Source organism: Vanacampus margaritifer, chromosome 13 (assembly GCF_051991255.1).
Source record: "Vanacampus margaritifer isolate UIUO_Vmar chromosome 13, RoL_Vmar_1.0, whole genome shotgun sequence".
Taxonomy (NCBI): domain Eukaryota; kingdom Metazoa; phylum Chordata; class Actinopteri; order Syngnathiformes; family Syngnathidae; genus Vanacampus; species Vanacampus margaritifer.
Genome location: NC_135444.1, coordinates 11,838,529 through 11,863,288, shown reverse-complemented (window position 1 = coordinate 11,863,288; position 24,760 = coordinate 11,838,529). Strand labels below are relative to the sequence as shown.

The 24,760-nt window shown below is 39.8% G+C and overlaps 3 protein-coding genes across 4 annotated transcripts; 1 reads left to right on the top strand and 2 right to left on the bottom strand.

Moving 5' to 3' along the window:
• Window positions 1–597: 597 nt before the first annotated feature.
• timm44 (translocase of inner mitochondrial membrane 44 homolog (yeast)) lies at window positions 598–6,573 on the bottom strand. Its single transcript, XM_077584143.1, has 13 exons — window positions 6,501–6,573; window positions 5,959–6,063; window positions 5,656–5,859; window positions 5,496–5,576; window positions 5,267–5,416; window positions 4,950–5,086; window positions 4,735–4,820; window positions 4,115–4,207; window positions 3,607–3,731; window positions 3,192–3,242; window positions 2,997–3,086; window positions 1,875–1,985; window positions 598–1,328 (listed from the first exon to the last, which is right to left on the bottom strand). Exons 1-13 carry the CDS (start codon window positions 6,528–6,530, stop codon window positions 1,209–1,211), a joined length of 1,383 nt encoding a protein of 460 aa, XP_077440269.1. The 5' UTR covers window positions 6,531–6,573; the 3' UTR covers window positions 598–1,208.
• A 335-nt stretch (window positions 6,574–6,908) lies between these two features.
• hnrnpm (heterogeneous nuclear ribonucleoprotein M) lies at window positions 6,909–13,086 on the bottom strand. Of its 2 annotated transcripts, XM_077584121.1 has the most exons (16): window positions 12,867–13,086; window positions 12,193–12,368; window positions 10,692–10,744; window positions 9,998–10,005; window positions 9,803–9,896; window positions 9,501–9,731; window positions 9,161–9,314; window positions 9,027–9,076; window positions 8,888–8,945; window positions 8,703–8,807; window positions 8,581–8,625; window positions 8,424–8,492; window positions 8,250–8,345; window positions 7,555–8,141; window positions 7,415–7,466; window positions 6,909–7,311 (listed from the first exon to the last, which is right to left on the bottom strand). In XM_077584121.1, exons 1-16 carry the CDS (start codon window positions 12,947–12,949, stop codon window positions 7,148–7,150), a joined length of 2,025 nt encoding a protein of 674 aa, XP_077440247.1. In that variant the 5' UTR covers window positions 12,950–13,086; the 3' UTR covers window positions 6,909–7,147. The 2 variants fall into 2 exon arrangements, with proteins under 2 accessions (XP_077440247.1, XP_077440246.1); XM_077584120.1 differs by lacking the exons at window positions 10,692–10,744; window positions 12,193–12,368; window positions 12,867–13,086 and having other exon boundaries at window positions 8,424–8,498; window positions 9,998–10,563.
• Window positions 13,087–14,051: 965 nt separating this feature from the next.
• On the top strand, window positions 14,052–19,995 carry dmap1 (DNA methyltransferase 1 associated protein 1). Its single transcript, XM_077585233.1, has 10 exons — window positions 14,052–14,462; window positions 14,618–14,709; window positions 14,794–14,989; window positions 15,089–15,247; window positions 15,365–15,532; window positions 16,402–16,587; window positions 16,871–16,942; window positions 17,874–17,946; window positions 18,395–18,735; window positions 19,381–19,995. The coding sequence occupies exons 1-10, from the start codon at window positions 14,367–14,369 to the stop codon at window positions 19,438–19,440; spliced, it is 1,443 nt and encodes a 480-aa protein (XP_077441359.1). The 5' UTR covers window positions 14,052–14,366; the 3' UTR covers window positions 19,441–19,995.
• Window positions 19,996–24,760: the final 4,765 nt, after the last annotated feature.

The window sequence follows — 24,760 nt, the reverse complement described above, 5'->3', positions numbered from 1 at the left end:
AGGGCAGGAAATTTTAACCCGAATCCGGTCTGGAAACTAATGGCCAGAGGCTTGCAGGAGCACCCACTGTGAACAGCTAAGGTGTTAATCTACTAATTAGATGTTTCAGTCATAAATGGTCAAATAAAAAAGTTATTGTAGAGATATTTTCAGACCAATTGTTACATAGAGCAACTTTAGGGCCGTGGTTGCAGCTGTTGAGTGTTACTAACCTGTAATGTAACTTACATTGTCAAGGTAACTGTGGCAACACTAGCTGGCCCTGAAACCTACCTAGTTTGACTTTTATATACTCTGCAACACAGAGGTTTCTTAAATTGTTAGCACGCACATTGAGCAGCACACATAATGGCGACTTCCAGTACAAGCATCCATCCCATAAGTGTTATAGAGCGAGGGCACTCGGAGGTCAAGCTAATTGTAATTTAAACCTCATTTAAAGCAAAATCTAATCATTTAAAAATATGTTGACATTGATCACCATTTCCTGCCAAGCACAATTATAACCTTAAATGTGAATGGTAGGTGGTGTTCCGATGGCTTCACACTGCAACTCAGCATTTAGTTCCCAAGGAAGAAAAACATCAACTATCACAATTTTAGACTGAATTTTAATCTAAAAATAATTACTAGTGTGCAGACATTGTTATCGCCCCGGAAGCAAACTATAAAAATGCTTGGACTGTAGATTTGATTCTTATCAACATGACATTTATTTCCAAAAACGGCTACTTGTGTGTGTGTGTGTGGGGGGTAGGCTGACTGGGCTTATCATTAATTTTCATAATAAAAATAGACTTTTTGACAGTTTGCCAATTATATTGGATGATTATCATACAAACGGGATTGGCATGCAGACGCCCCGACATTATAGGAAAAAACTGATGTGGTGAAAACATGATTGGGGAGAAATTGGTGCAATCTTTTGTACTGTTTTCCACATATTCTGCCATCAGGACCTTAAGTATGGTCAGAGGTTGGGAATGAATATCCAGCACCTTGCAGACTTGGGTCAGGTGCATGAGCAGAGTTGGTACTCTACCGCCCCCTTATGTGAGAAAAAAGAAAGCCACCGTAATGAAGCAGAAGCATTCTCTGCAGCGAGCTGACTCGTTTCCTCCCAATCTGATTACACAGTGTTCAGGTTGAGGATGTTCTCTCTCTCTCTCCGGGTGAGCGAGTGTTGCTTCTGTGGGTATCGGGGAGTCTTAAAGGATCTGTTCGGTGCTTGAGGCAGAGATGTCAAGTAGTCTCCAGGCAGCGTGCGGGTTGAGCTCCTCTTGGTCTCGACACAGGGCCCACACGTACATCATCCTCAGAACTTTATCCTAGCGAGAGAGAAGACAAGAACATGACTCATCATTTGTCTCAAATGTCACGCAGCAGTATTAGGTGGACCAGGACAATCCAATTACAGAGGGCCACGATATTAAACAGTCTTTACTACAAACACAATAATAAACATTATGACTGGCCTGATCCGAACCCTGCTGAGGATTGTTAATCCCCCCCATTGTGAGAGGTTCAATATGTGATGAATTGTGAGAGGCTTTTGTTTTTTCTTAAATAGATGCCTTGACCTCCATAACACCACTGCATGTCCCTGAGGCACTAAAATAGACAATTAGGCAGATTTTACAGCCCATGAAATAGTTGTTGAGGGCTGTGAATAATATAAATAACTACAGCCAAAGGGGGCACAATTGGCCAATTTATGTGCTGTGTCTGGATCACACATTTGGGATTGTGCAAATGTAGTAATATTCATGTCAAAATAAGAATTATTTTCATAATTTATCAATTACCATTGTGAAATCATTGATAATAATATGATCTAATGAACCCGTGTATGTGCATTTGTGTGTGTCACTTACAGGGTCACCTTCCACCACTTCTCCTTTGGTATTTCGTATTACCATCACTAACTGAGCTTGGAAGGTGATAATCAATACGGGACCCTGGTCCATCATCTTTCCCATGGCCAGCTGGAGAAGAGGACGCACACAGTGAGGCTTTCAAAAACTGCATACAAATATCAATCGATAAGATGAGGAACAATTTGAAATATTTTGAAGAGCAAAATATTAGAAACAGTTCTGCAAGCATAGTATTACAAATTAAATTGAATCCTCTCTGAGCATTATATCTTTTGTAATTGTGATTTTTTGTAATGCACTCATTAATAATGTTTATCCAAGATGCATGTAAACATGTTTTTTAATACTTTGTCCTTCACTCCCAAAAACGTATTTACACTTTTTATTTATTTATGTTTTTTATGCAGGACCATACAGAAGGCTTTGGTGCAGCTTCTGACATGAAGAGGTGCCTTAAAGCAATGGTAGTTATTACAAAAAAACGCCAGCAAGTGGCAGCAGAGTATAAGAGATCAGCCAGGGCCATGTTGCAACAAGTTCTTTTTGTCAGTGTTTTCACCAGAAATGAGAATGATGAAATTGCTAATTGCTGCAAAACGGAAACAGATACAAATATATATTTTTTCCTGATGAAAGAAGAGACTCTAATTTTTCTTTTGGTAGGTTCTATGTTTTTATAGCAATAGAACACAATATTCTGTGGGCCTTGCAAAATCAGTCAAAATCCAGTAAAACAGCCGGGAGTGAAGGGGGTTGCTTCAGTGAAAATGTCTGGGAGGGAATGAGTTAATATCTAGTTGTCTATCGGGTAATGAAATATTTGCAACTCCTGCACCTCGAGTCATTTCACAGATGATTATTCTATTTAGTTGTTCAATAATAAACATCCTGAGATGATTCATGATCAAAGTGAGCGCTGTCTCATGGGATTTGCTTTGGTCTTTTTGTCGCACTGATGTTCTATGGAAATTACCTTCCCGAATTTATCATGGCGCCAGCAGTGGCGACCATCTGTCAGAGATTTAGGAGAAGCCGCTAAGGATGGCTTCTCGGAGCAGAAGGAGCGAGCTTCTGTTTCTCATCAATTTGGGCCGAGTTTGGCAGTATGTTGTAACTTACATCTATGCTGTCGATGTCCAGGATCTTTGAGTGGAAGCGAAATCCCATGGCCTTGGCTTGTTGGATCGGGTGTGCTAGCTGACTGTACGTCTGGACATTATGGGGGGGAAAAAACAAAACAAAGGAAGACTTAATATTCATGATTCAAGTCCATTTCTAGACTTGTAGTACTGTTGTGTGAGACAAAAGTTGTACCGCTTCATAACACCAGTCTTTCAACACCTCCAGCTCCCCTCTGATCATTGCCTATATGGAGAAAGAACAAAACAAAACAAAAAACTAACTTCATTAGGTATACCTGAAAAATCAAAGATTTAATACAAGAACTGTGTCAGAGAAATTTCCTTTACAAAGAAACATTGTTTAGTTTTTAACACAAAATGTTCATATTTCCCCCCCCCAAAAAAATCACTCCAACAACCTTTCTGACATTGCCAAATGTTAGCATCATTAATTAAAAAAAATATATATATTGTTGCTAGGTCTTACATCTGTCCAAACCCAACTTCCATACTTTGGAATCCATTTTGTGCATAAACATGGAAATGATTTGTGTGTTTGACTGAAGTAACGAAACTCCACAATAAAGCCCTCGCCTTTTGCTTCATACCTCCAAAATATTAGGGATGATGTCATGTTCACACTGCTTGAGGAAAGAATCTTTGTCAAAGGACGGGTCCGCCTTGAGAATCTCCGTTAGGACTTCAGACATCTCTGTCTTGGAGAACAGTCCACCTGGACGTGTGTGATAGTGATGAGTGAAACACAGTAAAGCATTAAGCAGCAAACAACACCAGACTGGCTGAACACACGGTTGTAATGAATAATTCAGGCACATGCTGCGCACCTGTATTTTTCTTCACTAAAACTACTAAATAATCATTCAAACTATGAGCACTTACAATTCAATAATATATAATCAAACTACTATAGCAGGCGGTGTCAATAAAAACTAATACAGGTTAAAATTATGGCTATAGGTTGATTTTTTTTTTTTTCATCAGACTACCATAACTTCAAAGTTCAATCCATCTGAGATAGCAGTTCTATTATACTTTTCCTTTATCAGCTTGAAAAAGCCTCACAGCATGACTAACGCAGACTATTAGATCTCACACCTATGAGGTCGGTCATTTTGTCAGTGACGGCCCGTGATGCTCGGATGAAAGCGTTGTCACTCTCATTGTACTTCATCTTCATTTCAAAGAACCCTGGAGAGGGAAATGAAGTTTGGGCAAAAAGGTGAGTGCATAATGGCAAATGTATGAATAAGGTTAAATGTAAAAATGGGACTTCCCATAGAGTCAGCTCGTAAAACAATGAGACGTACAGTGATTTAAAAAAAATTAAAATAAAATGAACACACATCAGTTCAAATGTCAGGTTTTTGGGGTCTCATTTTTTCCGGGGGGGGGGGGGGGGGGGTTGTAAAAGGTTTTGAAAGATCTTCGCAGACAGTGAAAATGTATCTGATTATGTTCCAAACTGTGAACATCTTACAAATCCTGATGAAAACCCTAAATTCGCTACGTTTGCTAGCATTCACCGCTCAATGAGTTCCCAGCTTTATCGGCTTTCAGATTCATAAAAAGTATAATCGGCTCGCCCCATAATAGGTCTATCCCAACTCACAATGCTGGAAAATGTTTATAAAATGATTTACCTTGGTCTATTTTTACATCACAAAAATACAAACATTTGTGACACAAAAACAGAATTGGATGATTTGTTTCCTTACTATTGAAGACGACGTTATTGTCTTTAAAGTCTTTCCACTGCTGGTACCATTTGGAGTCCTTGTGGAGCACCATACCCATGGCTTCCCTAAAGAACACGTACACAAGATAAGAACCTTGCCATTGTGTTTAAATAAACACGCTGGACCAGAGAGGAGAACATGGCTGTGGCTTGCCCCTCTCAGCATGAGAGCAAAGCAGGTGGCCACTCACGTACTCGTTGGCTTCAAAGACCTTGTTGTCGTCTGATGACCCCTTGGAGGAGAATTCGCTCCTCTTTCTGAGTCGAGGAGGGGGCCGGTAGGGGCCAGTGTGGCCCAAATCACCAATCTCCTTCTTTACACTCTCCACGCCCTGATTATACAAAGTAATATGGTAACATTTTGAACAATTTAGCTTTACAGGTTTAGAATCTATTATGAATGTTGATGTTTTTCTCCTCCCCTGTAGTCCACCGGAAATCCCATAAGGATGCATCTGTCACGCTTTCAAAAACCCCTTTCACACTGCAGCATTCATGCACTGTATCCAAACCTGTGATATGGCTTTGAATGCACCAGTCTTTCCCAAGATCTCTCCACCCTTTGAGACGCTCTCTGCTGAGGTCTTTGCCGTCTTGGCTGCCTCCTCCATTCCCTCCTTAATCTTCTTTCCAATTTCTGTACGAGTGACCTCCTCCAGGCCCTACTCACCAAGAATACAAATGGATCAGTCAACTTGGGCCACATATTGATCGTAGGCACGTTTCCGTCATTTAATGTACCTCCTTTACTGTGTCTGAGAGGGTCTCCAACTTCTTTTTGAAAACTTCAGAAGTTTTGACAGTTTCAGACTCAATTGTTTTCTAGGAACATGACAATGTTTGATCAAACTCAACCAAATGGATTACACAGATGAACACAAATGTGTGGTCAGATACTAACATATTTCCTGCGTGCTTGCCTCAATGCATCAGAGTCCTCAAGTTTCTTTGCCTCTTCCCGGAACTTTTTGATGTTTTCTTTCATTTCCTTGTTTTTGCTCATCTCCTGCTTCAAGTTTTCCAGGAATTCACCGAGGAAACCTTTTTTTCCTCCGCCTCTCTCCCCAGACAAATATCTCGCCTGGAGAAGTGAGGACTGAGGCACCTTTGTAGATAGTAGATACAGTACCGACATAGCAGAGGATTTTTTTTTGGGGGAAACGATACAAAGGTTGAGGTGCACGTGACTTGTCGATAGTCCTACCTGATAAGAGCCTGTGAGAATGCTCCGTATTCTGAACACATTTGCTCTGTTGTGCAGCAGCAAGAAAGATGAGGGAAATGCCAAAGAGTATCTTTTTAAACATACCTGATGACAGAAGCACAATATTAGCCGTAAGATAATGCTGTAAATACAAATATATTCGCACAAATGTAAGTTGAACCGAGCATAAGGTGTGATGTTAAATTTTGTAGTTATAGTAAAACTGAATTTGTGCTACTATAACCACTGGTTAAAGTGTCCCAAAAAAAGTCTGTTAAGAGTAAGCATTTTAATTAAGTGGTCAGTTGTATTCAGAATACTTTGCCTATTTTGTTTCCATAGTACAATAACGGAAAATATACCGCGACAAGATGACATTCTAGCTACAGTCCACACATTGTCTAGTCGAAGAAAAAACATGACAAGCTACATGCAAATTATTTAACAGTTACCCGCGATCAAATTAAGTCGAAATAACGGATATCCCACACTCCCCTAGAGTTACAAATGTTCATTTGACGCCAAACGACCCAAACCCTCACCTGATAACACTGACACAAGGGGGCTGCCATCTTGAATCTGGTGAATACTGACCTTCTTCCGGTATCGCGTCGACCTGCCATGTACCTGGGGGAGGATCTTCGTTTTTCATTGGCTATAAGCTTACAGTGGGGGCGGGTCTTCACTGGTTATGGGTTTGAATCCGAACCCCGGCGGTCCTACGTGGAGTTAACATTATTTCTCCAGCTTTTTCCCCACATTACAAATGTAAGGTTCTTTAAAAAAATGTCCCACAGCTGTCATTGCTTGTTTATGTACAGTATATGTGGCTGGCATTCAGCGTATCCACGATCACAATGTGGCTAAACAGTACAGAAAATTGATTTAAAAATATGTGCTTTTTTTTAAGTATTACATGGGTGTGAAATGCAATTACAAAAACAGTCAAATCGATGGTTGAAGTTTATTATCAAAACACCTTGAATTACAAAGTGGTCAGATGAAACATGGCAGGAAAAAAAACTGGCTGCTACAAACTAAAAACATCTTTTACAAACTAAAAACAGTCTACTAAAACAATATAATGGTGACAAATCAAATCCAGGGAATAGCAAGAGAGCATCCTGCAAATTTATACAATAGTGTAATAGACACCAGCAGCTAAATGATGACTGCTAACAAGAACAACCTATGCATTCCTATCAATCCTAACATCGATTTCTCTTCCATTCAGACGATAGCCATTCATGGTACGACAGGCACGATCAGCAGTCTCGGGGTTGTCGAAGCGAACCACACCACAGCCCTTAGACTTGCCATTTTCCATCTTGATATCGGCATACTGCACCATGCCTGCAAAGAAACACGGGGGAGGGGGTCAAAGAGCGCCAATTAATATGTACTGGATTACAATTACTGTTGCGGTGTTTCCATTGCTGATCATTATCAACCTTACCACATGTGTTGAAGGTGTCCTTCAGCATCTTCCATGTGAAATCAAATGGCAGCTACAAGACAAAAAAATCCAAAGGGTTAATCACAATATATGGGAATGTCTTGATAGTAGCAAGACTTGACAGAAGATGAGAAACATACATTACGGACAAAGATCTGGCAACCCTTTCTGGTATTTCCTGCTCCACTTCCAGGGCCTCCCGCTCCAGCTCCCCCGAAGGAATTACCACCGAAGCCACGCTCCAAATCAGTAGAACGATCAAACTGACCACTGACGCCACCAGATGCCATCCGGTCCATTCCAGAGCTCATACGATCAAGGCCACCAGACTGGAAGCGGTCAAGACCTCCGGTGGAGCCCATGCGGTCGAAGTTGCTGGACATTCTGTCAAGCCCAGTGTTGCCCATGCGATCCATGCCCATTTGGGAGCCAAAGTCGAGAGAAGAAGCCATGCGATCCAAACTTGATCCCAAGCGGTCGAAACCAGTTGGGCCGAGACGATCCATATTGGAGCTAATACGGTCGAGGCCACCTCCAAGCCTGTCCATACTAGGACCCAGTCGGTCCATCCCGGAACCCAGTCGGTCAAAGCCAGAGCCCATCCTGTCCAGGTCAGACACACGGTCCATCCTGTCAATGCCCATCCGATCCATCCCTCCAGCACGATCCATGCTTGTTCCTAGACGGTCCATTCCAGAATTCATGCGGTCCATGCCCATTGCATTTCCTGTAAATGGGAGAAAAAGCATAAGACAAGGGGGTAACCTGCAGTCTGGTATTAATGTCTAGGAATGGCTTTGTAAGTTGTTGTCTTTCAAAGATAATTGTCCCATACCTCTATCAAAGGAATCTCCAAAATTATTGCGAGACATGCCCATTTCATTTCGACCAAACTCTCGGTCAAACCCACCACCAATACCTCGGTCCATCTCTGATAACGTAAGAGATGCGACAATCGGATATCAGGTAAGCTTTACACTTGAGCTTTCTATGTATCAAAACTCCTTACCATTCATTCTGCCCATCCCAGAAGAGCCAAAGCGATCCATATTGTTCATTCCCCCGAAGTTGTCCATTCCTAAATCTCAGACCACGTAAAAATAATAGCACATAAGTACAAATGACCACAAAATCCTGTAAAGAAAGACTGGAAATCTGAAACACACCTCCCATACGGTTTCCCATGTTGCCAAAGCCCATTCCATCCATTCCTAAGAGAGAACACAGGAGACCAATGAGCTACCAAATGTATTCTTCTTCTCTTAAGTACGAACTTTGCAATAATAACCTCCGATGCCCATGTTGCCCATTCCTCCACCACCTCTGTTAAGCTGGGTTGCATCAATAGGCTGGCCGCCAGGCCCCAAACCCAAACCGATACCACTCAGGCCACCTGGGCAAAAAAAATAGACAGATTTGATTAACAGATATTATAGTAATCCTTATGAATACCAAAACATTTGCTATGCTTACGTGGAAGAGGTGCACCTCTGTCAGGTGGACCAAAATCCTTGGGCATTGACTTCTCATCCTGAAAGAGACAAAAAACAATATAAGAATTCACAAGAGCAGATAAATGAACTGTAGTGTAGGGACATGTTGGCAATCATACCAGTTTTACATGCATGATTCGGTTGAACAATAGCTGTCCATTCAACATGGCTGCAACTTTATTAAGGAAAGCTGTACACTGGAAGTATTTGAAACTCTGTTAACTTGGCTTAGAAATATTGCAAGTAAGGATACAGACAGCTTGGACTGCCTCAATGGGCATGTCGAACGTTACGGTGCCCATCCCTCTGCTCTTCCCGTCCTTGTCCTCAAGGATGTCCGACCTCACCACTACGCCAGCCATGCTGAACACCTCTTTCAGCTTCTTCCAACCCACTTTGTAGTCAAGCTGAAGAAATACATTAGGCAGAGTTAAGACTTGCATCAAGAGAACAGACACACAGCAAATATTGCCGTTTTCACCAGGGATGCACCAAAATGAAAACTGTTGGCCAAAACAAAAATAAATAACACCTTTAAAGAAAACTTATAAATATAAAGACATCCCTAATTTTCATCATCACATAATTCTCACATTTGCAACAAAGACTGTGTTGCCAATTCGTCCGGCTTGCAGTCCATGGATGACCTCCATGGGAATATTGGGGTTGTTCATCAGGCTGGGAGGGATGTTGACCATGGGGCCATTTGGTCCAGGGCCCATTCTATCCATGTTCATGCGATCCATTCCACCCATACCACCATGGGGTCCTCCACCCCCTTGTCCCTTGCTGATTTCCCTCTGAGCAATCATACCATCAGGGTCCTAAACAAAAATACTCATCAGTGATCATTTAGGAGAGGAGAATTATTGTGTTAATTGTTTCTGTGGCATACCTCTTTCACTTTCAGGGGACGGCCATTGAGGTTGTGCTTATTGACCTTCTCCACTGCTTTCTTCATTAGCTCATCAGTCCTAAACTCAACCACACTAGTAGACCAGAAGCAACCAGTAGGAAGAAGTGTTATTGCAATGTCATACAAGCACGCGATTGAAATGACAATAGACTGTCAAGTAATACAGTTACTTACGCACAACCCTTTGTTGATCGAAGACCATGGAACAACCCAGAATGAAAAAAAAATCATTCAAGTTAGAAAAATCATACTTAGTTAGATTTTACAAGATTATTATTATGATTTTTTAAATGAAGATCATGCACATCAACACATGTTACCGCACGCTTAAAACCTTTGGCCACAACAATTCAATTGCTTAACAAAATCTCTCATCAATAACACAAAGCGGTCACATTCTTATTTGTTCTCTCCAACATCCAAAAGAGGAAATCCACAGTGAAATTGGATTCCTGAATACAAAGATATTGGAGGTTACTATTCCAGAAAAGACATACTTCTGTCTAAAATATGTTTGGATTAAACAACCATCATTAAGACCTTCGACAGCCACTTGCAGAATCTTCACCTTCTTTAGGTCATTAGAAGAAATTCCAGCAACCAAGTAGGTACGTTTGCGTGTGTATAAGCGATCTCACAGCTAAGAGAAAGCTGAAGTCCTTACAGAGTATCAACCCTAAAATGACCTCACGTCAAGGCCACAGGCGACACAACAAAGGACATGTCTCCGACATGTCACAATCTAATCCACGCCATCCGGTTTCAGTCTGACAATTGCCCAACAACGAAAAGAGAAACTAAAGCTGACAAACACAAAGTTTGTCAAGGATAGTTCAAAAATGGTGTATTTGTATATATTTGCACTTACCCTTGATTTGCCTTCTGCGTCCATTAAGTGTTCCACGTACGTTACCTCACCCACTACAAATCAGATCCCAGACGACACACACCAAGGGAGAGAAGCCGAGAGAACAATTGGGGTTTAGAGTGGAAACAAGAAAGGTGGCCGGTGAGCTCAGACTGGGAGTCCCGAGCCTTCCTCCAGCACCTCTGTCGCAGCACAATATGGTACAGGTCTACAAAAAGCTAACTTTTTCTTAACCAAAATGTACTCCTTAACCCTGTCCTTTTAAAAGATTCTCCCAAAGCACCAAAACAAAGGACTGAGGCTCTACAAGTTTTGCCCCAAGTCTTCCCATTTGAAAATAAAGCACCTACTGTACTTGATAATTGACAAAATGTTTTAGAAAGTATGCAAAACCTCTAGAAAACCAGGACTCGCTTCATTGCTAACCTGTGTGCACTGAGACACCATCGTAAACCTCAAGTCAATGCATAACTACCTTTGTCATACAGCTGAGTCTGTCTAATCCTATGAATACACTGACCATAGCCTCAGTTACAGTAATGATATTGCCGAGCAGAAGAGTAATGAGCGATATTTTCTTAATTCATTGTTTACAATTTAGATTCATTGTCGACCACAGCCTTCACTCCAGATATGGGGCCTGTTCAACAAAATGGACCAAACCTCTAAAGACAAGGACAGTGGGTCAAAAGAAGTTGTTTCATTTTGTAGACCTGTACCCCAAACAATCCCAACACACGTCTTTGATTGGCACAACATGGAGACCTGCTGAGAAAACTTTTTGCTTGTCAAGGGCACACCTAAAAGGAGAAAATGAAATGTAACTCCACAATCATATAACAAATACCAGTTGGCCCTTCTTTAAGAGGGCCCTCTATCGGCATTTCAGAACATGCTATTACAAGCTCCAAGTTGCTGAATTACGTTAATAATAATGATTTTTAAAAATAGACTAGGATTTTTGGAAAAACCACAATGGTGGACAAATGGTCCTAAATCAATAGTGTACATTGGAAAGGGGATTTCCCAGCTCCGTCTGTTCAATTTTCTAGAATTTTTTTTTAAGTCATGAAAACTCAAGGTGTGCATATTGCCATGTGAGAGCAAGACAGAATTTCTGCCATGCAAGTCATTGAAAAATCATCTAATTTTGCAAACATTTACACAAGCCATAGGCTATTGCTCATTTGTAAAGCGACATCAGGAATTAAACAGACCTCTCAAAAACCACTGGACATTTTTGCTTAAAAATTCAAATAGAAATGGTCTTTCTGTCTGACCTCCAAGGTGACAGCATCAGTGCAAACCTACTGCAAATCATTAGCTGACCACAAAAATACATTGGGCCTCCTCTCTACAAACCACACAATTTATCCTAAGAGGATGTGCGACTGAAAAATCCCAAAGCCCTTTAAAAGCACTAGAAGTCCAATCAAAAAACCCAAACTACAACACTCAAAATCACGTGGACTGAATGAACCCCCTAATCCGGAACCCTTACCTTTTTCTTTCATTAGGTCTTTCAGGGTTTGCCATTTCACATCATAGGGGATGTTGCTGACAAAAACTCGGTATCTCTTGTTTCCATAGGGTTCAAAGCGTCCACCTCCACCTCTCTTCTGGGGCCTCTCCTTCCTGCTAGAATTGCCGTCGTGTTTGACCTTCCCGTTCATGTCTCTGTGTGGGTGGAGGGGATAAATAAATTACAATTTCATATTTATATAATTCCTTTTTTTAACCCAATAGCTAGTTTCTGAGGCCTTGCTGATGGTTAACTAACACACGCGACAGAAAATGCACAGTATAAAAAGGTTTAAGGTAAAAAAAATTATGGTGTTAACTGACATTTCAATAGAAATTCTAAACGGATGTTACTTTACACGAATTAGCTTAGTTTGCCAACGCAGCATCGACTAGCCGTCAAGCGTAAAATGGCTGCACCTCTCTAGCGAGCCATTGAATAATGACACAGCCAAAAATCACACACCATATTCCATATTAAACATATTTACATAGACATTGTCACGACCCACAGACACCCAGATCTTCAATTTAGCATGATGTTTCCAAGATGTCCCAAAATCGTCACAACCGCGTGGTTCGTTAGCTAGCTAGCGATCTAGCTAGCTAGCTAGCTTGGTAAGGCTAACAAAGGGGTCGAACAGTAGACTTTACCCTTGTTGCTGTTGCTGCGGCGACGGCGACTGCTGCTGCTGCTCAGCTTTAACGGACGTGGTTTCGCTCTGCTCGTTGGACATATCGATGATAAATTGATTGCAAATTAATGCGTTAAACTTCACTTAAAAATAAGCCAACAGACTGCAGTTGAATTCAAGTTGAAATAGTGCGCAAAACAGACTGAAAATGGCGGAGGAAATTTTCGTGAGGGCCGGGGCGGATGTAGAATTTTGATAACACTTACTTCCGTATTTTTCTTCAAAAATAAAATTGTTTTTATAGTTTTATATATATATATAGTAATGTGCATACTACATTTTGTTTTGTCTAAATACCAGCACATATTGAGTCTGACTTGCAACATTGCATTCTTTAAATAGCTAAATTATAGAAGCCATATCTAGTTTGTTCAACGGTTTCTGACTATTATCAAATCATGTAATTTCAATTTCAAATCATTTTTATATGATACATGTTCGATTCAAGATTTTAAGTTAAAGTTGAACACACTTCCGGAATAGTTTCTCCACTCTTACCAAACAAACTTGACTGCATCGATTTGATGTGGATGTGCTGGGTGTGTTTAGTTATGAACAGCAGAGGGCGGGACGGTTTCACTACTAATATATTTATATATATATATATTTACGGTTTATGAACTTATTATCAAATCCTGTAATTTCAATTTCAAATCGTTTTTATATGATACATGTTCGATTCAAGATTTTAAGTTAAAGTTGAACACACTTCCGGAATAGTTTCTCCACTCATACCAAACAAACTTGACTGCATCGATTTGATGTGGATGTGCTGGGTGTGTTTAGTTATGAACAGCAGAGGGCGGGACGGTTTCACTACTAATATATATATATATATATATATATATACGCTTTATGAACTCGCAAGCGAAAATGAGTTATGTGTAATCCATCTATCCATCCATCCATCCATCCATCCATTTTCTGGACCGCATAATAGATAAGATCTACTATAAAGATCCTCTTTTTAAAAATATATATTAATACATAACAATTAAAATTGTAATAAAATTAAGGCTCCAGGCGCTACAATTTTGGAAATACATTCCACACTATCCTTCACAATGCGTTTTGGAAATAATGGAATGATAAAACATTACACTCCTGTGGGTGGCGCCATTTCGTATGTTGACAACCAACGTACAACGTAGACAAAGAAGAAGAGACGTCAGTGAGGAGCCGGAAATGCTAGCAGTGTGTTGGCTAATCAGAACAATAGCAAGGTAAATTAAACCAGAAAATAGCGCTTGTTATGCTACACTATTATTTTAACGCCATTTTCAAAATTACTTAAACATATAGCGTTTGGATATATCGTAGTCCTGTGCGTTGAAATATACCGCAGAAATGATAGCGTTAGCGAGCAACGCGTTGTGTAGACGTCAATGAATAAGCGCTAGTGCTCAAATACACTGTTTACGAGTTGTGTGAAGCGTCCGTATATAGCATTTATAGCATCATGGCTACTGGTGCTGATGTGAGGGACATTTTGGAGTTGACGGGAGGGGACAACGATGGCCCGATCAACAAGAAAGACCTCATCAATTCTGACAAGGTGAGCGTTAAACAGTACTTTTTCCATTCATTGCAAGTGGTACTTGTATAGTGTGAACAAGAGCAAAGCGTCTTTCAGCAAGAAGAGTTTACATATGATTGATTATACAGTAGATGAAATTGACAGGTAATTAATATCTTATTTATCCATCATAGAAAAAGTCAAAGAAAACAACTGAAACCTTGACCTTCAAGAGGCCAGAAGGAATGCACAGAGAGGTCTATGCACTACTGTATTCTGATAAAAAGTATGTATTTTTTATTTAAATATTTTTGCCTTTTCAGTGTATACATACAAAATTAATCCTGTGTGTTTTTTTGATAATCCCTAGGGATGCGCCCCCACTGCTTCCCAGTGACACTACCCAAGGCTACAGGACAGTCAAAGCCAAACTGGGCTGTAAAAAGGTTCGCCCGTGGAAGTGGATGTCCTTTAGTAATCCTGCTCGAAGGGATGGTGCCATATTTCACCACTGGCGGCGGGTGGCAGAGGAAGGCAAAGACTACCCTTTTGCCCGCTTCAACAAGGTGGGAATTAGGAACTCAATCTGATCTCTTGAGCCAGAAGACATCAATGTTTCCTTGTTAAGATGTAAATGTTCTCTTTCCTCCTTGTTCCCTGAATAGACAGTGCAGGTACCTGTGTATTCGGAGCAGGAATACCAGCTGCATCTCCATGACGACAGTTGGACGAAAGCAGAGACGGACCACCTGTTTGATTTGTGCAAACGCTTTGACCTGCGCTTTATCATAGTACATGACCGCTATGATCACCAGCAGTACAGAGTAATCACCCCTCTTTCCACCACAATATTGTTTATCCAAGATTACAGAATTAAAGCAGAATTATAAGGACTCATTTTATTTTCATTAATAGCAAATGTTCTCTGTTCATCCTTTCAGAAACGGTCTGTAGAAGATCTCAAAGAGCGCTACTATGGCATTTGTGGGAAGCTGACTAAGGTCCGTGCTCCTTCGGGGACCGAGCCCAAGATCTACATTTTTGATGCTGGTCATGAAAGGCGACGCAAAGAACAACTGGACAAGCTCTTCAATCGTACACCTGAACAAGTGAGAAACCTTGCATTTGTTTTTCCAACAAGGAATTGTTACATAATAAGATTTCTCCAATTTAAAGATTTCCTAGCAGCACCATGCTAACGTAAAAATAATGTGCCCAAGTAGATTTCAAGGTTTAATTCTAAAGAGTAAAATAGAGCGTTGTCAGCAATGTAAACAAATAACCAGCCTGCTAATGCAGACCTGCCAAATGTTACGAAAGGGAGGACGTACGTTTTTTGGTTTTATTTTTTTAAATTTTTTATTAAGTAACAGCAGAAAGATGGAGAAGCCATGCTAATTGCCACCAAAAACAAGGGTCTGGGTGGAGCCGCATGCTAGCGGAGTGTAACCAAAATTTGCACAGCAAAATAGTGGACAAATTCATAAGCGGAGAGAAAATCATACACAATATGATCATCAATAATCATACACAGGACTGGAACCGGAAAATATAAATGAATTTGTCCATTATCGCTTATGTCAGCTGAGAGGAGGCAAGGCGCCTATAAGGTCAAAAGTACATCATGGTAACCTAATAAATATTTCTAACATAAGATAACCCTTTATTAGTCCCACAGTGGGCATATTTGTAGCATTTAAGCAGCAATAGTGGATACAGGAAATCCAAAAACAGCATTTTTGCAAAAAGTAGCCTACATTGCACAAAATAGAAACCGAGACTACTGTCTGCATAAACTATCCAATCCAATCTATCTATCAGAAATGTTATTTGTTTGTTTGCAAAATAGAGTGCCGATGGTCATGTTCTTGACAAAATGTAAATAATGTGGAAATGTAGACAAATTGTTTTGGAAGTGGATTTCTTTAAGTTGGCAGCTCTGCTCATGTTACTTGTACTTTTGTTGTCTTACCTGCAGGTGGCAGAAGAAGAATATCTTATCCAGGAGTTGAGAAAGATCGAGACAAGGAAGAAGGAGCGGGAGAAGAATGCTCAGGATCTGCAGAAGCTCATAAAAGCCGCCGACACCACCACCGAGTTGAGACGAGCCGAGAAGAGAGTTTCCAAAAAGAAACTTCCACAAAAAAGAGAAACAGAAAAACCGGTATAAAAGCACTCAAGCACAAGCATCATCTCAAATATGAGTCAAATGATTTTAACAACATATCTGATTAATCAACTGTGCTGTGAAGAGTATTGATGAGTACATTATACTATATTATTATTATTTCACAATATAGGAAACAGCTTCATAATGTTGAATGAAATGTTGAATTTTGACAATGTAAAAAAAAAAAGTTAAGCTAGTTAATTAAATAGTAATTTTTTTTTTTCAAGTAAATATTTTGTTCGGCTCGGTGAATCCATCTCTAATTGTTGTTCCCTAGGCCGTTCCTGAGACAGCAGGCATCAAATTCCCAGATTTTAAATCTTCTGGCGTTACACTTCGCAGCCAGAGGGTGAGTACCATTGCTCCAACGCATTTTATTAGTAGTATTTCACATACTTCCGGCATATCGCTGGCATCAGGCAGAAAACCTCCAAAACCATCACTTTTCAGTCAACTAAAAACACGGCTGATTTGTTGAGCCATTTAAAAAATTGCATCGTCAAAGAGAGCAATCCATTTTCAACACTTAAATTGCTCGATAACTTATAAAAAAAATAACAGGCCCACAATGGGATGAATTTAAAAAAAATATATATATATATATATATATATATATATATATATATTAAATTAAATCGATCAAATTTGGACAGGTTTCTGCCAGAAAGTTTGAATTTATACTCATGCTTAAATGTCTGTGTGGGAGATTTCTATCAGAGCCAGTTACTTAATAAATAAATAACATTGTCATAATACTATAGCTTAATAATTCACATTTTGTCAGCTTTACTTTAAATGTCTTATATTTAGAATTTTATTTCATGAAGCAGGAGTTGCAAGACAGGTTTTTGTATTTCACTTATCTTAACGCGGAACCAGTTCATTTAAGTTTTAGCATTAACATGACACTCCAGCCAGAATGTTTGACTTCCGCTCACTATCCCTCATTAGCGACGTGATGATTCATTCTGCTGCTGACGTGTGTTAGGACCGATATTTGTAAGCGCTAGCAATGGGGGCAGCCTTATCCATCTTCAAGACTGATGAGGAGCTGCTCCTCTCAATGGGATGCGCATTAGCCGGACTACGGAGCAGAGTTCCCCTCCTGATAATCAATCAGGCAGAGTTCAGTGAATGAAAACGTTTTGATCTGGCCCGCTGAAGTGCTTTTCATTTGAATTAAAAAGCCTGATTTGTTTATCATATCTGTTGCTTTACCTTGAATCACAACTGTGAGTGTGTCTCTCTCAAACTCTGTATTTATTTGTGTGTGATTTAAGATGAAACTGCCGGGCTCAGTGGGCCAGAAGAAGATCAAGGCAATTGAGCAGATTCTGGTGGATCAAGGAGTGGGTGAGTGGGAAACTTTTTTTTTTTTTGTGTGTGTGTGTGTGTGAGTGGGAAACTTTGTGTCCAATTGCAGCAGACACATTACATAGAACTTAAGTGTGCCTTTTATTTCGAATACAATGCAATTCAACTTTGTAGAGTTACGTTCCTCTGAATAATGTACATTATCAAATATATACATACAATAATAGTCCAATAAACAATTTTACATATACATTTAACATTTTTTGGTTAAATTGTATTACACTTGGTTAAATATATTTTATTTAATTCTGAATTAATAACATGAGAATTTATTTTGTCATTAAAATAAAGTATTTTACTCACACACACATTTTAACTATTTTTATTTACCCGTATTTATATATACCCGATCTTTAAATTAAATTAAATGAAATATTGACTTTAAAAAAAATTTTTTTTTATAAACATTGTTGTTTTTGTACCACAGATCTCAACCCAATGCCAACAGAAGAAATTGTGCATATGTTCAACGAGCTGCGAAGCGACCTGGTGCTCCTCTATGAGCTGAAACAGGCACACAGCAATTGTGAGTACGAACAACAGATGCTGCGTCACCGCTACGAAGCCCTGCTGAAGGTCGGAAACGGAGGAGCTTGCGGAATCATGGGGACGCCTGCGCCGCAAAGCGTTGAGCTCGGTGGCACCAACAGCATGACTGCTTCCACTCCGGTGGGGGAAGCCCAAGCGTGGCCCGGTACTGATGACATCAAGGTTGAAGCCAAGGAGCAGATCATTGACGTGGTAGGAGCGCCGCTGACCCCCAACTCGGTGAGTTCGCTATCCGCCAGCAGGAAAATAACATTAAAAGTCATTAACTCATTAACTGCCATTGACGACTATAGACGTCAAAGATTCATGTGAACTTTTTTTATTAGTTTACTTTTTTTTTTCTTTCATTTTTTATGAAAACCTAGAAAAAAAATTGTATTGTACATTTATAACAGATATAAAATTTGTGATTAATCGTGAGTCAACTATTAAAGCCTTATGATTAATTACGATTACAAATTTTAATCACCTGACGCCCCTCATTTTTAATAATTATTTTAAATTAGGGGCGTCAGGCGATGAATTTTTTAAAATTGTAATTAATCACATGACTTCACTAGTTAACTAACGATTAATCACAAATTGTACATCTGTACTGAATGTACAATTTAAAAAAATGCTAGGTTTTCATACTCTTGTTATCAAAAGTGGGAAAAAAATGTTAAACTAATAGAAATAGTTGATGATTTTTTGACGTCTATAACCGTCAATGGCAGTGAATGAGTTAAATTGAGTTAACTATATTTAATGCATTAAATATGTTATTTATAAATATTATTTATCAATTATTCATATGGGCAGAGAGTGAAGTGGAGTTACGCCTGAGTTGGCCTTGACGAGATTGTAACATTTATCACATTCCAGCGTAAGCGGAGAGAATCAGCATCCAGCTCTTCTTCGGTGAAGAAGGTGAAGAAGCCCTGATGTGAACTGGTGCAAGGTGGGGACGGGAACAAGGTCTCACCTTAAGAAAACAAGACGGCTGAACATGGCGAGACACGGCAGGATTGCGCACACATACACACACGCACAGTCCCAAGCGCAACTTCTCAGCTACTAATGGCACCTGCCTGACCCATCCGGGCTCAGCCTGCTCACCATCATTGGGACAAAGGCGACGACTGAGTGACATTTCATTCCATTACTCCTCTTCTACCTGCTTTCGCCAATGTTCAGACTTAGATGAGGAAAGATCAACTGTAAATTGCCAGGCAGAGCTAATCGGGACATGGGCAAGAAGATGGGAATGACTTGAGTAATTGGAATGAATTGGAATGAAAGAGAAGGCTCTGGAGTGGGACGGCCACGATCCGAGAGGCTCCTGAGACACTTGTTTTTGTGTCTTGATAATGCTGTAATGTTGACTGGAGATGTGTTTGTGTACTGACGAGCTCTGCTTCCATGGACTCATTTTGTTGTTGGACCTCAGGTGACCTTCATGACGCTTTAGTCCATGTTTCAATAAACCTCATTGTTTCACATGTTGTGCCCCTGCGTCTTTAATCCGTACATTTAACATTGCAGGCGCCTTCCCCTTGTCAGACACTTCAATGTTAGCAAAATTGCCTTTGAATACGCGTTTGCCAGCGAGAATGTAGACTCATGACTTCCTTGCTTTATGTGTCATTTACATTAAGTGACAACTAAAGACTTCATTACTGTGATAATTAAGCAGCGATCAGCGTGTTGGCACAGTCATGGGGATGTAATTAGTTTCCCTCCTGATAATTCTGCTAATTGCGTGTCAATGGTGTCGTTTAACCTATGCTGACATCATTTCTATGCAAATTGTGAACATGTTGGCCCAGAACAGGGGATCACTGGGAATCTTTAATTACATACACACAATATTTTTTAAAAAATTATATTTAAAAAATAAGTGTGTGGAGTGAAGACCCTAACTCTTAGTGATATTGTTGTTGAAATTCTCCATTATTGTATTTTGCACTTCATAATGCTCCACACTTCAATGGCCAACGTGACAGGACTGGACTGCTGGCAGGCCAGTCGAATACAGTGTTCCCTCGCGATAACACAGTTAACTTTTCACGGCCTCACTATTAAGCGGATTTTTTTTAGCGCAATTTTCCATGTATTTTTTTTTTCCCGCAGTAATGTACCCATTTTATAAAAGTTCTGAATGTTTGAACATTGAGAATGTTTAAACGAGATAAATGTGATCACATCTAAATGCCTCAGTGAGAAAAGTGTATGAACTGTGATGATGGATTTCAGAGCCTTAACACATTTATAATAAATGTAAAACATTAAGATAACTACTTCGTGGATTTCATTTATTGCGGGTCATTTTTGGAACCTAACTTAGCGGAAAAACGAGGGAACACTGCACATCACATTTTTTTACAATGAATCCACGCTGTTGTAACACATGCAGAAAGTGGCTTGACAATTGGCATTTTCTTGCAGAAATAAGCAGGGACGTCCCAGAAAAATTATTTGTTTGGATTGTAACATATGTTGGTCTAAAACCTGTTGGTACCTTTCAACATTTTAATGATGGCAACTTCTCCATGCAATGGTCGTTGACATTCAATGTTGGTGTTGAGCTTTGCCACTTATGTGCAAAAAAATCCTCCAAATTCTTCTTCAAATCTGTTGATGATATTGTGGACCTGAATTTAGTCCCTAAATTCCTTACAAGTATGTTGAGAAATGTTCCTAAACTGTTGGACTATTTAACCACGCAAATGAGCCTTGTCGGGGATGTTCCTTTTATACCGAGTCATGACACTCACCTGTTTCCATTTAAACTGTTCACCTGCGACCATTTCTCAAGTTCCACGGGCTGTATCCGAATGTCCACCCTTATCCCCTAACCCTTCATAGCCCCACACTATATAGTGGTCTAACTCTAATACGTAATGCCCTCATTCTGTTTTGCGATTCAGACAGTCAGCTCACTACTTTCTTCTCGTCGCATATCACGTGACCACCGTAACTGTTACGACGCGCCAGCGCGTAAATCTCTGACTATTTATTGTGAATGAAAATGTTTTAAAATTGTACTTTATTTCCTTTGTTGTACATATTTTCAACTAAATCTAATTAATTATTTCCGTAGCATTTGAGCTGTCGCTTGCGCCATATTTTTCATATTCGCAATGCAGTGTGGTCTATATTAAACCGGTTGAGTGAACATCGATGTTCACTACTTTTCAAAGTAGGCAATTTTGAGTGCCCTACATTTGACCTTGGAGAACCCACGGGGTCAAATTTGGCCCCTATAAATTCTGCTACTCAAATAACAAAGACCTTCTTTTTTTTACAAATTTAACTTCAAAAGTCCAGAGTGCCACTTCCGACCCCTGTATGGGGCCATCTAGTGGATGAATATTGCACTTATATGAGCCAGAGTGGTGGTGACAAGATGGCTTAAATGCAACAAATAAAACAAAAAAATTATATTGTTCAGTGTAGCTGTGTATTTGATTGATTATTTTCTTAAATTCTAAATAGTTTACTGACAGTTTTTGTTATTCAGATTTTTTGAAAAGATACCCCTAAATCAACAAAGGGTCAAATTTCGCCCTAATCCTAAATTAGGGAATAAATTGAAAAAAACATTGAAAAAACATTTATTTTTGTGTTCAGTGAATTTATAGCAGTCATTTAATGTATAATTCATAATTTTCCAAAGAAGAAAAGGGTTCTTGGGTTCTCCAAGGTTAAGTTCCCCGGACATTCGGACACCACCACAAAATGGCGTGACCCCTCAGTAGGGCACTATATAGGGAGTAGGGTGCACATTTGGACACAGCAACGGTCTTTTATTGCCCAGTCCAGCTGTTTTGGAACGTGTTTCAGGCATTAAATCAAACTGAGAGAATATTTGAATTAATGGCATAAGTACTTTTTCCATTTTTTTTCATAAAACATTAAAAACAGAAGCAAATTGATTATATTATATGTATTAATAATTTGATTTCAGGGGTAGAATTGAATAATCTCCTAACTAAGGATGTCGCCAATTTTAGTAGAGGTGGACAGTAGAAGATGTTAAGCCAAAAATATTTTTTTGGTCAAAATATAACTTGGGCTGTTATTTTAAAAGGATAATAACGTTCATCAATTTGAATTATATTGTCTTTGTAGTGTATTCAATTGAATACAGATTGAGAATGATTGCCAAATCAATATTCTGTTTTTATTTACAACGCCCCAACTTCATTGGAATGTGGGGTTTGTATGAACTCTGAAGAGGATAATCTAAACATTACAAGTGTATTTGAAGTATTTGAATTGCATATCCATCTTTAATCTGCACTGTTAGTGTTACAAACTCTTTTCTGCGTGCCGTTTGATTTAGAGAGAAAGAAAGAAGAGAGACGGCAAGTAAACATGGGTAAAATTGATTCTCTGTGTCTATATTTCATGTTGAAAATTGGCTCATAAATCCAGTGGTTTGATCTATGGTGCCCGTCGTTGCTTGAAAAAACCTCCGTAAATGTGTAATTTCTCCCTTGACAGAACACAGCCAAGAGGCTATCTTTCTTTTGCCACCTCCTTCCCTCACTCCCCCCTCTGGCTAGCTCCGGCCCAATGCTGGATTAATGCTCCTCTCTTTCTGATATCTCCTCTTCATCACTGCTCATCCATTCATCAAAACTGCTCGCCCTCTTATCTCTCAATATCTAAACCTATCTTAAGTTATAAGGCAGTGGCGGCGGGTGTATCGTATAAATTGGGTTTGGAGAAGGTGGAGATTATTAATAAATACTATAGTGGAAATTGAAAATCGGCGTGCAAGGGGGTATTGCTTCACCACTGGCGTGTGAATGATAAAGAAGAGCTACATCCCGGCTTTTCGGTGTATGTTCTGCAACACTGATGTGAGTGTGTTATGTGCTGCTGATGGGATCTCTTTATCAAGGCCCAGCTGAAGCTTTAATCACGGCCTAAGAGGTGTGCGTGCTGTTTATCATAATTGAACTGTATCCAGGCTAATCGTGGGCATACGTCAGTGTCGGGCGTAAGGGCTCGCTCGGCCGCACCAATAGGCCGCCGCCGGTGCGAGTGATTGAACACGCAGTTAAGAGAGAGGCTGTGTACCGAGGGGCTTAATGTAGGAAGAGGCAGGTAATAGCAGATGTGATAGAAGCCTCTTCAAATGTATCACGCCTTGTGGTAATCATTGATGTGACAATGATTAGATTGTCGATGCTTCCTTTCCCAGGTACGACACTTTATACCTATCATGTCACATACAATCATTGATTGCAACAAAGGGGGAGGAGGGGGGTGAGGACACAATAGGAGCGTCTTTTGTAGTGTATGCGCCCCAAACAGATTGTCACCTCCATGCCCGTCTCTCATCTTCATGTCTCCGTCTTTGACTTTCGCCTCCGCCGGTATTGAGGTCACCTTGAGGGAGGAAACTTTTAATCATCACATCAAATTCACCTATGACCTCTGTGGGAAGCAGTGCTATGACAAAAGAGGGGAAGGGGGGTGAAAATCACAAGTGCCCACAGGGTTGGACGGTGGAAGTCATTTCCACTGGATTTTGCTTGTAGGCGAAGTTCTGCAACCCAATCACTAGTACTAAGCAGTGCTTACAGCAAAGCATTAACCCCACTGTCCCCACTTCCCATTAAAAGCCCCGGGGAGTTAGAGCAGAGTGTAGTGTAGGGAGGACAGACTGGACTAAATCTAGACTTCCTATTCCACAATTCTGCGGCTGGCCTCGGGTCAACCGTTGTCCTTCAAGCTCTCCTATGTTGCTATAGACGGGAACACATACTGTACTGTGTTGGTCTAATTTTGATGATTAGATAATTCAATTCAATTTTAAAAAATTATTTCCGTCTTTAAAAGAAAAAAAGAAATGAAAGGGGACATAAAGAAGTCAAACTTGCGGTATCTGCCCCGAATCAACACCCCAAAATTGATCAACACAAAATAAATGACAGCAAACCGTCAAGATGCTTTCCAAGTAACAATTAAAGAAAAATAATTCAATAGCATGACCTTGTGCTAATTATATTTTTCCAGTATTTATTAATAAAAATAGAAATAGACTGAGATTATTTAGTTTTATAATCCAGATTGTTCCACAAACTGACACCTTGAGTTGAAATACATCGCTCTTTTTGTTTGGTCTGTATTTAGGTTTGAAAAAAAAATTCTGTTCCTCCTAATTTGTACTCACTTTCTCTTAAAAAAAGAAGAAGGATTTACATGTTAATTGGTAAAATTTCATGATTTGCTTTATACATTATTTTAA